The 15,288-nt window shown below is 41.5% G+C and overlaps 1 protein-coding gene across 1 annotated transcript in view; it reads left to right on the forward strand.

Moving 5' to 3' along the window:
- Positions 1–15,288, forward strand: part of LOC114427663 (single-stranded DNA-binding protein 3) — a 28,048-nt gene that overhangs the window by 2,879 nt on the left and 9,881 nt on the right. The window contains exons 2-5 of the mRNA XM_028395841.1: positions 2,956–3,028; positions 3,615–3,676; positions 6,517–6,601; positions 14,538–14,627. Of these exons, the coding sequence (XP_028251642.1) occupies positions 2,956–3,028; positions 3,615–3,676; positions 6,517–6,601; positions 14,538–14,627 (310 nt within the window). The remainder of the gene's footprint in view (positions 1–2,955; positions 3,029–3,614; positions 3,677–6,516; positions 6,602–14,537; positions 14,628–15,288) is intronic.

Below are 15,288 nucleotides of genomic sequence, written 5' to 3' on the forward strand. Positions count from 1 at the left end.
CGGCCCGCTGTTCATGTACAGAGACACATGCTGCAGGACATGCTGAAACTATTACTGGTTTTTACAAGAAGCACGCATTGACTAAATGCATGTTCAACCTGGATTGAACCATGCATAGTAAAAGGCTTGTGTCACATGATAATATGTGGTCATTATTGTCCACTGAAACCTGTGCCTGCATCCTTACAGATACAGATTATGAAGTCATGTTACACAAAAACAGACGTTCTCTGCAAGGCCTTCCAAAACCAAACGGGCAATAACTTTTATTGAACTTCTGTACTTACTATAACACAAATCAAAAACATGCATACAAGTCTGCCCACTAGCTTTGAAAATGTCCCGTCTATGTTCCCTGCGTGTGAAGGACAAGCTATGATCATGTAGGGACCATGGGTGCCATACTATGGTTACTGTCTGTTTGCCTATTCGTATCTTTTACAGACTACATTTGCATACTAACAATGCGCATTTCTAACATTTGCATATCATTAGTCGTATGAACCGGTCAGGCACAGATCAAACCTCAACACTACAGTGGTTGTTGTCGTTTCTCTACACCCTAGCAGAACTAGCAACTAAACATGAAACATTTTTCAAGTACACATTGTTTTACTGCAAACCAATGTGGAGTTTTACATGAAGCTCATTTATTTATGGTTATTCCTGCAGGTACACACATGTAAGACTGTTTCCTAGAAATACAAATCCCGTATTTCATAGCAATAAGCCTTAGGGATTAGCAAAACGCTTTCCAAGAAAGGCATTCATAAGAAAACGTATAGAAAATAAACATGAGTATGCTGCAGAAATGTGGTTAGCTAGCAAATGTGTAGTCAAAAATTCCTTCATTCATTTAATTGATTTGATTATTCATCAGTTCATATAACATGCTCATCACAATTTCCCTGAGAACAAGGTGACACCATTATATGCCTTTATTGTGCTGCATTCAGATGTAAGAGGTGGTGAATATTATGCTATGTGTAGCCAGATCAAATTGTTTATGACTTACAGTTATTTAAAGGATTGCTGTTACTGCAGGTAGAAGACAAGTGTACATGTAGCGACGGAAACTTTCAATAAACTACACAATTAGCTGTCTTAAACAGATATAGCAGGTCACACTGTCCCTATTACCTACCTGGATTTCTACCCAGTTCACTCCTGAGGGACTGCCAATAAGTTTGAGCTGCTGGCTACATGTTTGAAGGTGTTGTTGCACCAAAATATTTAGCTTCCTGCTGACCAGCTTGCCTGTGTTTTCTATTTGTATGTCCAGTTGTCCATGTTCGTCAACAAAAACTTGCATATTTTACCATCTTTTGTTTATGTTGTCGCTGGTATCTTTCGGTTTCACCTTATATTTAGTTTGTTGTTTATTCATCATGACTGATTCCCTGTGTAGTTCAGTTCAGTTGAGCTGCAAAGTTTCACAATTTATAACCTGGAGCTGTCACACATTTGGCATAAACTAGAAAAATATAAAAATCCAGTAGCTGAAGATTAAGTGCAATGATTACACTGTAACCTATTTATTTTTTAGACCATACTGATAAAGCTAATCAACTTCCTTGTCATTTTTATTGTGCTGTTATAAATCATCTTAAGAGTCTTAAAATGCTCTAGATGTGTTTAAATAGATGGTAATTTCATTTCAACATTCTGTAGCGACACAAAGGAAGACGGCATGGAGAAAAGCAGGAGCTGTCAGTAGTTAAAAAACAAACTGCACAACAGCCTGATTATCTCAAAAGCATGTTTCATTGATCAGTTCATTGACTAATGATGGGGACGATGACACTGAGCTACTGTCCTTCTCATTAGGACCTTATTGGCCTGTCAGAGGACTGTCTGCTCTGGGCACACGGGGCACTGTCATATCCACGCGGCCGGTCGATTGATGGTCCATTAACAGCCTATTAAACATGACTAAGTGAAGGAGTTAGGAGTACAATGTTGGGCCAATAGGGGTTTCCCACTCCACAGCGTGGGTCTTCTGTCTGTTAATAGACCCTGGTGGATTGCCATTTTTGAGTGGTGCTGGCCTGTCATAATAACAGTGATGTAAAAAAAAAAAGTCTGGACAGAGCTTTGCAAATACTGTTAGAATCGGTGGGAATGCCTGTTGTATGCAGCTATTTCTATTCAGTCAGAACATGTAGTTCACATCCATTTTTAGAGGACTGTAGAGGCTCGATAAGATACAAGTAGTTATGGGAAAACTATACGGGCCACCAGAAACTAGGAACCTTTAAGTGACAATTATAGGCCAACTTAAACTGTGCTGCTCTGGAGCTTCACCTGCACTTCAGTCAACGAAACCTTGAGCCAGTTTTACTTCTGGTTTTGTGGTTTCTGGTCTTGATGCAGTCTTGATGTAGCTGTGTTTTAGTTGAGGTCAAATTCCAGCAAGAAGTCATTGCTGGTCCATGTTTTTGTATGTTTTTTCCACTTTTTGTAACTTTGCAGTGGTGGGTTTTTCTAGATTTGAGCAATCTGCAGTGTTTGGTGATGCAAATTTTACCCCCACTTTATGTTCTACCCTACTTCTGGTGGGAACTTCATGCAGACTCTGGTCCTGTAATGGAAATGTAGCCAAGGGCCACTTTCAGACCGAATAGTTGTAGAGACTCCCTGAGGGTGTCTACCCACCAGGGAGCTCCCCTGAGAATTTAACCCCTTTAGCACTTTTTCTTTACTTTTCCAGTTGGACCGCTACAGTGGCTGAATGGCTGACCAGAAGTTGGAATCTCAGTGTCACTTTATAAAAAATTTTTTTTTTTTTCAAATGGCCATTTTCAGCTACATGTTGTATTAACCCATATATTTTAGGTCTGTCTGAAGTATGAGCAACAAAAGAACCTCCAGAATGTAGTTGATGTTACTTGGATGAAGTAGGTCTAAAAATTAGAAGTAGCAAAAAGAGTAACTCTTCTTCCTCTTCAATTTCAGGTTAGCGTTATATGTGTACGAGTACCTGCTACATGTGGGAGCACAGAAGTCAGCACAGACCTTCCTGTCTGAGGTAAGACGGCAACCAAAAACTAGTTAACAAAGTCCAACCTCTGTGTGTAAACATTGCCTGTCCACTTTAACCTGAACCTGATTCAAACACATCTTTAATGCAGTGCCTAAATACTTATGAATGCAAAACAGCTTTACATAATATATCCCTGCTATAGTCTATGTTTACAGCTATGTATACCCTCCAAGAAATACAGTGCGAACATGCTAAACATGACCACAGAGTGCAAGGAGTTGCATTAATCTTTCATAAGGAAATTCGATAAAGTTACACCAGATCCTGATCACCGTGCACCATGGTGAATCTGAGTGATGTAGAAACAAGTAGTGTCACTAAAGACGTGTTGGAAAAATTTCCACGCCTCCCAGCGGTATACAAGGATGAGGCATAGCATAAAGAAGAGAGTCAGGAAGATGGAGATCGACAGTCAGAAAGATGACTATCTTCACATCCGAGGCCATTGACAGTTTGAGACTGACTGATTATATGTTCTTAACCCCTGGACTTGCAGACATAATCCTCTCTCTAGTGGCCGCAAGTGACTTTCTCTTTTCTTCCTCTTCCTCTTCCTCTCTCCCTTCCTCAGATTCGATGGGAGAAGAATATTACATTAGGGGAGCCTCCAGGATTTCTGCATTCGTGGTGGTGGTAAGTGTTCTCCAGTATATTTCTCCCTTGTTATCCTTGTTTGTTTTGATAAGCGTGTCCATTTTTTTTATTGCTTGAATGTGTAAACAGATTGTACAGTACATGTCTCACACACACACACACGCTTGATAGGGCTCTCATGTCCATTTTGATACAGTATAATTTATTACTGCAATATGCAGCAACAGTAGCTTTATTTGAGCTGTTATGGTCTGAAAGAGATGTAATCTAGGAGGAGAGTTGATAAGATTTTATTGATACCTGTGCTGTTATGATTGTGCTTATTGGACCTATTCTTTATCGATTGCCTTAATCATTTCTAATCGATCTTTTTTGTGGGATTATAAAGGTTTAAGGCAACAACACAGACATTTCAGTGGATTGCACCTATAAAATAGATAGAAAGGGAGATTTCTGCAGCATATGACTTCTATTGAAGGTGCATCCATAGGTGGGAGGTCTGTCCAAGTCCCAGCCTTGGGTTTGACCAGACTCACTGAGGGCGTGACCCTTCCCTCCCAGTCTTCTCCCCTCTCCCCTCCTCCAGCTTTCCAACCTTCAGCCCGCTTCTGAAACAATAGCTCCAGATGGTTAGGGAATGGACCCCCACCTCCCCTTCACTCCCCTCCTCCTCCTCCTCACCCGCTCGTCACCCCTTTGTGTGCCCCCCCTACCTCCTACTTTTCCTCCTTTGTTCACGTGGGAGAGGGATTCTTAGCAGATTAACCCATTGCATTCCAGCTTCCTTTGTGTCACCTCTTCCTTCTTCACCCCCCACCTCTCCTGTCATTTCTGCCCCTGGCTAAGATTTGACCTTTCGGGTCAACACCTTAAGCACTCATCAGCAGTTTCTCTTGTTGCTATCACCCATGGTTCACGTTTACAAGCACTACAACATATGTTTTACTGTAAAACCCATGCTGCATGCAGCCAGCAGCCATAGCGTTTTTAAACCCAGGCTGACATACTGTATGTATTTATTGATATAAGTTGAGGTAGCTGCATTGAATGACAATCACTGTGGAAAACCTTATGGTCCCAGCTTAAAGATATTAATGTATCTGACTGTAGTTAAGACTACTGAGATTTCAGTCAATCCTTTCTCGACTTCTCTCTGACTATTCTTTAGCTTAAAGAGCTGAAGAAAGCAGCAACAGTCTGAGCCAGGTCAGAAGATAATAAGGAGAAATATCTCGCTTAATTAAAACAGCAGTTTTCACCAGGTTAAGCAAATTTTGTGTCAGCAATTTAACAGTTTTTTTGCCAACTGTATTTCTTATATTATCTATTATCATATAGCCATAAGGAAATAGTCTTTCCCCTCAGTTTTTCATACTTCTCTACAGAGTCTGTATTAGCATTAGAAGCACATGAATTCTTTCTTCAGGCTTGAAGTTTTTTAAATGGGACATGAACATGTAGATATTATTTATTTTGGTGTGGCAAATGTATGCGTTTGAATGTTGGCACAACGTAGTATTTAATAGCATCAATTTGTAGTGTTTCTGTCAGTTCATTAGATGTTTTTGCAATAAGAAAAATATAGAATATTACCAGATTTCTGATTTTTAAAGAAAAATGACAGCTTGAGAACTCCATCATGATAGAAGAAAGAAGGATCAGTGCGAGGCATCAGCTATTCACTGTGCTGCTGAAGGACACGCTGCACTGTTATTAGCACTGTACATATTACAAATGAACACATTTAAAAACCTGTGGACTTAAATGTACAGATTGGTAAATACACTCTTAAATGGCTTTAAAAAGTACAGGATCTGGTGAAAGTTTTTGCCCCTGGGGGTGGCTCTGCTGAGTCAGAAGAATGAACATCAGGCCGGCAGAGCACCATCAGCAGTATGAGACCAAGGACACGTTTTAATAAAAAGGAAGCGATGGAACAGAATAATAATTTAAAAAATCATTGCTTTCGCAATCACAGTAAAACGCATGGGTTTGCTAAAGAATACATTTGATCACTTCTTCAAATAAGAACTAAACTGTAGAGCGCCTTTCTTTGTAAATGATGTTTTAAATAAATGCAAGTGTAAAAATGAGTGAAAAAACGATTTTTAAACATTTTTCCAGTAAGTGTGTCCTTAAGCAACACACTGACATCTTTTATCAACTGTACAGCTCACCCTGACCATCTCATGGAAAGATCTTAAGTCAACTTTTGGGTGTGACATACTCCTCAAATACGTGGCCCAAGTATACCCCTGATATAACCCTATCTCCTCTAAGTTCCAAAGTGTTTGAAAACATCCAAATCTCAGGGATCCAACACGTCTGTGAGCGCTGCAGATTGCCAGGATGTGTGAAGTGGCTGCCTGATTAATGCTCTCGTTAGCCATGTTGCAGTTTCACTGGGTTTATAGCACTTCCATTGAATCAATGTGCAAATAATGATTCAGTTAGGACCTCTCAGACAGGTAGCACACAAACAGTTAGCATAGTTGTAGCAGCAGAGGCACACACATACGAAGTGTCAAATGATGATATTTGTTTTATATAAGTTGATTTTAATATAGATCCTCTTGGTTAAATCAGTGTTACAGTTGAAGTGTACAGTCAAACAATAAAATGTCCATGCACGAATGGTAATACGAGTGTGTATTTTGAGTGAGTGAGAGGTTGATTGAGGGGGGCGACACTGGTGTTGTGTCCCTCTCTTACAATGATGCTCAAGTGTGTAAGAGGTAGTTTAAGAGCGCTGGGGAGATAGCGAGAGTGTGTGAATGGGTTATGAATAGCTGTTACACGTGTGCCTGTATTGCCCTGTTTGCTAACTTTTGACCTCTTCTCTCCCCTCCCCACTCTTAATCCCCCTCCTTCCATTTCAGTGTATTCTGGGACTTGTACTGTGCAGCTCCAGACCGAAGGGAGACATGTGAACACTCCAGTGAGGCAAAGGCCTTCCATGACTATGTAAGTGACGCCCTGTCTCTGCAGACACTTCTTTTTTTTTCTCCCCCATTTTTTAGCACACTTTATGCAAATTATGTATTTTTGTATGTTGGCCAAAAAGCATGTTTTAATAGCCAGGTCAAGTGTGTAGAGCCATTATTGAAGTGGAAATAACAGCAGCAATTAGAGGATGGTGACATTTGGAGGAGTAGTGTGATCATTAGGTTTAACAGGGATTCTTTTTCTACAAACACATACAAGTCTATTTTAAAAGCAGCAGACAGATTCTATACACATTTCTGCTTGGATATTATAATAGCAAAGAAGACTAGAAAAGTAAATTAAAACTGGAGACAAAATGAGTCAGAATTATGAAAAACGGGTCACATTCTGCTACTTTATTGGTTCAAAGACACTGACACTGACTTCACCTTTTGTAATCTGTTGTATCGCCACAACTGCATCCAACCATCAGAATACAGAATGATGAATCTGGACTGCACTTAATGTCAGTGTTGTACCTCCTAGTTTAAATGAATTTTCTTCTCTTTTTATTCTTTTATGTCAAGGAACCAAACCTTTTTAGTGCAGTTTGTTCATTCTTTGTGCAGATGATTCAGTTTGGAGCTCCAAAGTTTTGCTTCTATAATAGTCTAAAGAAAAAATGAAAGGGACAAGGGGCACCTATATCTGCCCCTTTTTTTTTTAAATTTATGAGACAACCTCAAAATGTGTGGTTTTTATATTGGTGGTACAAATGATATTGAGAGGATAATGGGATTTGGATATTTTTGAATTCAGAATTGTGCAGCTCTTAAGTTCTGTTTAGATTTTGTGTTATAATGTGGGTGTCCTTGAGGAATTAAATGATGCCTTTGTCTCCTCAAAGTGTAATTCTTACTGCACATTGAGGTTAGAGGTCAGCCGGCCTTTTAGAGTTTGTAAAGATTCAGAGTCTTGCATGAGGACTGTTTAGTGGGGTGGCTGTTGTTGTCCCCAGTTCCTGTGTTTGCATCTTGTGCCAAAGGGGGTCTCAGTAATAATGGCTCCAGCGTTGTGTCTAATAATGATGTTTTTCTTCGTGTGAGGAGAAACTGTAACTGTACTCTTGCGTGTGTAAATGGTGTCTGTTGTGATTGACACAGTGTGTCTGTCTTTAGCCTGTCCTCTCTGGCCAAGACAGTGTGGCATTGTGTGTGTGTGTGTGTGTGTGTGTGTGCTGTATAGTGTGGGGAGATAATGGAATAGAGTTCTAATCCGGTAATCCCAGCACTGGGCCGAGGCTAAGCCAGGGATTTGTGTGTCTGTGTGTGTGTGTGTGTGTGTGTTCGGACGGGGGGCATCTTTGGCAACCAGCCTGTAGAAAGAGGGTGGATGGGCTCACACCCTCCTTCCAGTTTAACCCTGTGTATAAATGTAGATGGGCGTGCTACATGGCTGCTTGCTGTCTGCTCCTAACAGTGATAAAGCGAAGGAGACGGGACTGGTTTAATTTTGGCTCCAGCCCCCTGAGGCTAGTCTCTGAGCACAGGTCCTTTCTACTGGTTTCAAAAGAATGAGCCGGTTAGAGACGTCGGCAAAGAAAAAAAAAATTTCACCTCACCTCAAAAGAGTCTTTTGAGGAAGACTGGATTGCAAACCAGCATTTAAGCGACATTATTGCGTTTCTCTCTGCTGGATGTAGAGACTCAGCAGAGGCTCTTGGTTACAGTTGAGGCTGCCAACATATCCAGAAAGTAATCTAGGAACTGTTGATTGGTTGTTACTCCATTAAACCAAAGAGGCGGGCAGCTCATAGGGTTAAGCATTTGAAGGCAAATTTTGCCTCAAGTCATATAATTATATTGAAGTTTTTTCTTTTTGCAGTGAAGACATAAAATACTTATTGATACAGTAGTACATGTACAATTTCATCAAGATGAAGAGTTGAGCATGTTTACGTGGTGTTGCATGCGTTTTAATAAGTTCTAATAAATGCCACTGACACATCTCCTCTAATTATACAGCATGTGTCAAATTACATGTTGTACATCAGCTAATTTGTGGAAGCAATGTAAAGTCATTTCATCACTTTTCAGCTCCACTGACTTTCTTTGGGGGCTTTTATTTCGAGTCTTTTGGTCACAGATATGTTCAGGTGGGGAATCACCCGTGCTCTGTGTCTCTGCACATACTGTGTGTTAAGATTTTTCTTGAATTTTGTGTAACTTTGGCCTCTTCGCCTTGTGTTTTCTTGTATCTTGTCATTTCCTTAGAGATGCTTGTCCCCCACATCTGCATCTTCTTCCTTCCTCCTCTTTTTTCTCTTCCATGCCTCTTTTTCTCTCCCATGCTTCTTTTACTGTTATCTCTGCTTTCTCTTTCACCCAGCACACCAATCCGGCCACGCTCTGGTCTCACTCAGCTTTTCACTTACTCCCTCTCTCCTGCTCTCCTACTCTTTTTGTCTCTTCCTATCTCTTTCCTGACCCCTTCCTTCCTTCCTCTCTCCTTCCATCACTAACACCACCACTACTACCACTAGTCCCAAGAGAAGATTGATTGGCTAATCTAGCTGTTTACCCACAATGCCTAGTTGAGCGCTGAGGAGGAGAGGGCAGTGTAGACAACATAAAGACACAACCATGATACATTCGAGGTATTTGAAAATGGAGCTTGGTGAGTAAATGTCAAGAAGTAGAGAAAGGTAAATGAAAGTAAATCAGAAGACAAAAGAAAAATATGTGTACCATTTAATTACAGTTCAGTCAAAAGCAGCCCATCCTGCCTCAGCCTTTGGTTTGTCTCTTCTTTGCCACCAGCAGCATATACAACTTTAATATCTCTAGGTTTTGAACTCAGCAAAAAATGAATATGTTGGTGATTAAAATGTTTCATATTTTTCATATATTCTGCTACTTCAGTAAAAAGACAAGAGCAAAGTATATCCCAAAGTTTGATGTATGTTTTCCAAGTGACCATGTGTGTATGTTCATTCATTCATTCTCTATATTATTTATTTTTGCAAAGACCAAATGCATTGTTGCTTTTATTTGGGCTGATGCATGAATGCCTTTGCTGATCCTTAAGTAGAATTAGTAGGACATATATACCTGTACACTTTTGAAGAAGATCTGGCCTAGACCACCTCAAATGTTGCCTAAAGGATCGGCTCTAAATGATTTCTGTCCACCACTTGGTGTCCCTCTGGTGTGATCCAAAGTTTTGGGCCAGCTGTGCATTTCTACATAGAAGGGAGGGAGACAATGAGTGCTGTGCCTTCTTTGGCATCCGCCTCTGGCCCAGGAAATAGGCTTACCTCACAATGACAAGACAAATCTGTATCTGTATTATGGCGTAGTTTTAAACATCCATAAGCACATTTGTTAAATTCCTTCTCCTCCTTGATTCAAAGCTGCATTCTGCTCCACACTTGTTATCATTCTCCTCGTATTCTTGTCTTTCGGCCCCTCTGCCTTCTCTCTGGAGCGTTGGCTAAGTGGATGTTGTGTCTGCAGCATGTATTAGCACTGTCATCCGGTGTGTGTGCATCTGTGTGCACATGTCCGCCTGTCTGCTTCAGTACGGCTACCTTGGCAGCAGCTTTTTGAGAAGTGTGTGTGTGTGTGCACGCTGTGCCCGTTTGGAGGACCAGCTGCGTTTTCAGAGATTGTGTGCGCTCGTATTTGTGCGTGCATTTGTTTGTCAGACGTGACGGTGAGAGTAGCAACCATATCCTGTTGCTCCAAAGCGAAACACACTGTTTTGACTGGGCTGATAAATTAGCTAGATCACCATAGTCAGCTATTTTTTTTTCTCCAGTCTCCATATTCCCACTGTCTCCCATCCTCTCCTCCCCCCCTTCACTGTGCGCTAAGGACAGCAGGTCAAGGAGACAGTGATGAGGTACATATCAGTGTGAACCAGAATGTAGATTAGTGCCTCTCCAGGCAGGGACACACATAAATACAGACACACACACACACACAGATACACTTGCTCTCTCTCCCTACCTTTCCCCTCTCTCCATCCACTGTTTATGTCTCTGTCTTTATCCCTGTGAAAGGTATCAGGCGGAGGTCAATAATGTGTTGAGCACTATTGATCTGTCCGGTAGGTGCTATGGGCAAGACAGGGGTAGAGCGAAATGGAGAGGGAGGGATCAATGCTATTCGGTATAGTCCATCTACATACTGTACTATAGCAGCCAATCAGATCGTTAGTCGTTTGTTCTCTGATAGATTATTCATCAGCATTGTGGGGAGCTTGTAGTAGGGAGGAAGAGCAAGAACAACATGGTGTCCTCACAGGAAGCCAAGCTCTGGATTAAGACATCACAGTCTAAAATGTCTGGCCACAATCGTGACAAGATCAAAAATAGTTTGAAAAACACGTCACAAATGACAGGTGATTTAGGATTAGATTATGAAGAACATTTTTATGACCACACAGTCTCCAGACTGCCCTTACCAGGAAAAGAAAAGTAGTCAAAATTTGAAGACATATGTTTACATCTGCTTACCCTCTTTACATTGGTGCTGGACTCATCACTATGGCAGCCAAGAAAATGACAGAGAAGCTTGTTGCAGATTATAGAGGTTTGCCTTGACATGTGTTTAACATTGTAAAAGGGTTTTGTGTTAATCTAAACCATGATTTCCTTAGCCAAAGATGACCAAGTGAGGTTGTCTAGCCAGTGGAATTTAAGTCATTAAACGTTTACTGTATGTTTTTTTTCTATTGTAAGCCAGTCAGTTGATCCTTGAATATAATTCATTTAAAGAGTCAGACATTGTTATATGATGCTGATATGTTAACAGTTTTCCAGCCAAGGTTCCTGTAGGAACACCAAAGACCTACAGGCCAGGCCTGTAGTGCAGACACTTATTACTAGCCAGGTAACATTAAGCAAAAAGTATTATTTTTGTGCAGATGTGGCTCCATGATGCAGTGTTTGTGCTGCCGAGGAAGGCCATTAAAATATAGTTTACCGTTTAAACAGTGTAAATATTCCCAGACATTTGAAAATGTGTCCCGTGGGTTTTGTTGAACTTTCAGCAGCCTTCCATGAAAGAGACGTTTTCTTCTCCCTCCTGCTGCATGTCAGGCATTAAAGCACTTTCAATTTGTGTTGCCACCCGGTGCTACTCCTTCATTTACAGAGACGTTTCCATACATTGCACCTGAAAATGAATAATTCAACTCAAACTACAAAAGTCCACCTACCTGTTATATCAACTAATTAGTGCAGCGTTAATGCCTGCTGTGGATTTTTCTGTCTTCTTGGAAATAAAGGGGCACACTTGTTGGCTCTATACCTTTGTGTTCTTACTGCATTAGCAGTCATTGTTTATCTGCACAAATGCCAACAACTGTGGATATATACTGTCTTGTTTTGTCACACTAGGAGGCAGGATTTTGTGACACTTCTGAGTGAGGAGCAGAAACGGAAAGGTAGATGGAGACAGCACTGTGTGCAGCAGTACAAAAACTAAAAAAAAAGCGCTGTTGGATCTTTTTGTATTTCCCCAGGCCAGTTGGTTTTAATAAAGTCCTGCTGCATACTAAATCTACCTTTGTCTTTGCTGGTGGCAACAGTCTGCATGCTTTCAGTTTGCATTCGTTTTCAATCAGCATTTTGGAGACTGAGCAGATAAATCGTCATTAATAGTCAGTAATGTGACCAAGTGATTGATGATGTGAACAGAAATCTGTCTCCGTTACATTTTATTTTTTCTCTTGATATTTTATTCCTCTTCTGCCTCACTCTTGTATCTTTTAGCTCACTCTCCATCTCACTCTTCTTATTCTTTCGCTCACTCTCTGTGCTCCTGGAGCGGGGGATGCCAGGGGGACAGAGTGCAGATAGGACCTGTCTCCATAGCAACAGCTTCTGCAAGCTGCTGACACCCTACTGGGGGGACTGAGGGGAGGAGAGGTTGTGATGGGGAGGAATAGTACAGAGGTTGGGGCATAGGGAAGAGGTGTGTGTGTGTATCTGTGTGTGTGTGCTAGTGCTGAGAAAATGAGTGTGGGGGGTCACAGAGAGGAGAAAAGATGGAGCGAGAGAGAAAAGTGTGCAGAAGAAGAAGGGAGGGAGGATGGAGATGGAGAGAAAGAGGCAGCCGACCCTGCTTCTTCCCCAGGGACTCAGTGGCCTGCTCATGTTTAGTAGCAGAATTAGCATAAAGATAGGGGGAGGTGTGGGATTTTTCAGTTTTTATGTGTGTTGGTTTCAGACAGCAGAGGAAGAGCAGCGGGTGTATTTGTGTACATGCGTGTAATTGGTAGTGTGCGTTGTTGTCCAAGCATACAGTACGTGTCACATGGATGTAGTGTGTTGGTTAGGTGTGCGTGCTAGTGGATCAGTGGATGTGCAGGAGTGTGTGTCTCTGTATTTGTGAGAGCGACCCCCTCCCCTGGGTCTTAAACCCCCTCCCTGTTCTGGTGCTGTAGCCTGCGGTTCTCCCCTGTCTGTCTTTCTGTACTGAAGGGCTGCACTTTATAAGCCTGTGATGCAACTCGTTGTGTGTCTGTGTGATTGCGCGTTTATGTTGTTGTGTGCATGTGTGTGTTTGTTCCGGCTTGCTTATGTAAGCACTCTGAACATGCGTCTCCTTCTATGTGTGTTGACAAGAATACAGTTATATCATATTTAACTCCTGGGCTAAACCATTCTCCCTCCTGTTTCTGTTCTAGACCAGTTTGATTCTTCTGTATTGTTTTCACTGACGTAGAGGCGTCTGGCTCAAGAGTTAGAAATGATTGTTGCTTTTTAAACATTGCTTCCTTTGCTCTACAGTTATTGAACAGCATCTAAGATGCCCTATTTTTAGGATTTGCCCATATTCTGTGTAAAATTAGTAGTGCTGATTTGATTTAATAGATGTAAGAGTGTCAAGTTTCAAATCGGTTCGCTGGCCCAGCTTCTTCAATCGGCATTCAGTGGGTAAGAAAGTGTACAAACTCAACTTGTTTGCAGATGACTTGTTACTGTCTTTTTGAATAGTGAATTCTGATACATGAGATTCCAGAGTATTTTTACTTATTAATTTAATGTTGTGAATGTATTTTTAAGTGTAGTTAGTACTTTGCTAGATATATAAGGGTGTTGGGCCAACAGCACAACAACACACATAGCATCAACAGTTTACAGGGTCATCCTCTTTAACGCCTCATTGATGTTAAAATGGTAGCTGTCGCCAACCCTCACGTATCTGTCACTCAGGTGCTTTACTACATTTTTGCTCTCAGCACCTTTTGTTTGCAAAGTGCCGTGTTGACGTTTGTGTTTCTGAAATATTTATTACTGGGCCAAAACCAACACTAACATGTGGAAAATGAGTATTCAGATATTTAAAAGGTGCCAATATCATGTGATATGTTTACAAGAAAATATATATTAAAGTTTGAGGAAACTGAGTGTATAAGTGTGGGTAATTAACCAATTAAGGATTTTGAAGACCTGAACTTTAAGTGTGAACTCAAAACAGTCTGCATGTAAATTCATATGTGTTGAATCTGAGGCAGCAGCTCAGTGTTGGCGTGGGTGATGTTTCTCGTCAGTAGTGTGTGTAACATTAAGTATTTCACATGACTGGTGCAGTCTTCAGTTTTATGAATGTTTCTCCTGTAGAGTATGTGAATAACATTTTGGTGGTATTTCTCCCTGAACCCTCCTCTTTGCTTCTGTCCTTCTCTACCAGCAGAGAGGAGGTGATTAATGTCCTTCTCGTCTCCTCTCTCTCTACTGCAGAGATGAGTTAACAGTTTAAAGGTTGCAAAAGAAAATACTTGAACGAATGAACAGTTAAAGGGGGAATAGGACTTTGCTGGGATTGCAGGTGCACACACTGCCCCCTATAGTAATGTGGTGGCCAGTGCATCCGGTGTACACTAACTCTGAATGTAGAGCCATAGGACGCGCACCCTGCTGCTTGCAATGCCATATTTATAATACTGTATCTGTGTCTTTCAGAGCGCAGCGGCAGCGCCCAGCCCAGTAATGGGCAACATGCCACCCAACGACGCCATGCCAGGTGGTCCCATGCCCCCAGGCTTCTTCCAGGTATGATGCACCTTCTCTGTCCATCACCTCCAAACACATTTCTCCTACCTTTGTCTCATTCACCATTTCTAACTCCCCTAAAACAGATCACAAGAGCCCTTTGAATATTGTTTGAATTCTAAGAATAATTAGTATCAGCTTTTAAAGTCCAGTGTTAATTGGGCAGTGCTAATTAAGTCTTCAACTGCACAATCAATACTGGTTGAACCAAGTGACAAAATAGTTACAGTTTGAGTCCCTTTTTTCCCCCCATCCCCAAAACACTGTTTATTCCACTCTTGATATTTACATCCACCAGAGCCTCTGAAGCTCACACTGTTCATTCATCTGTGGTGCTGCTCTGGCTGGGCTGCTGTTCAGCCGATTTGTGATTCAGCCATCCCGTATTCATCCTCTCTCCACTCCTCCATCTCCATCTCCGTCTGTCTCTGACCTGTCCCGGCTCTGTGAAGGGAAAGGTTTTTAGTGTGGGAGATGGCTGTCTGAAGAGTGAGGAGAATGAGACACACAAACACACACAGAGACAAACATACAAGCCTGCACACGCACACATATACACTGGCAAACAAATAAACGCACACACATACACACGTCCTCCGTAAGGCAGTGGTGTGATGGACAGCGCTGGCATTTGGCAGGAGGTACGATAAGGTGGTGGTGA

This window comes from Parambassis ranga, chromosome 22 (assembly GCF_900634625.1).
Source record: "Parambassis ranga chromosome 22, fParRan2.1, whole genome shotgun sequence".
Classification (NCBI taxonomy): domain Eukaryota; kingdom Metazoa; phylum Chordata; class Actinopteri; family Ambassidae; genus Parambassis; species Parambassis ranga.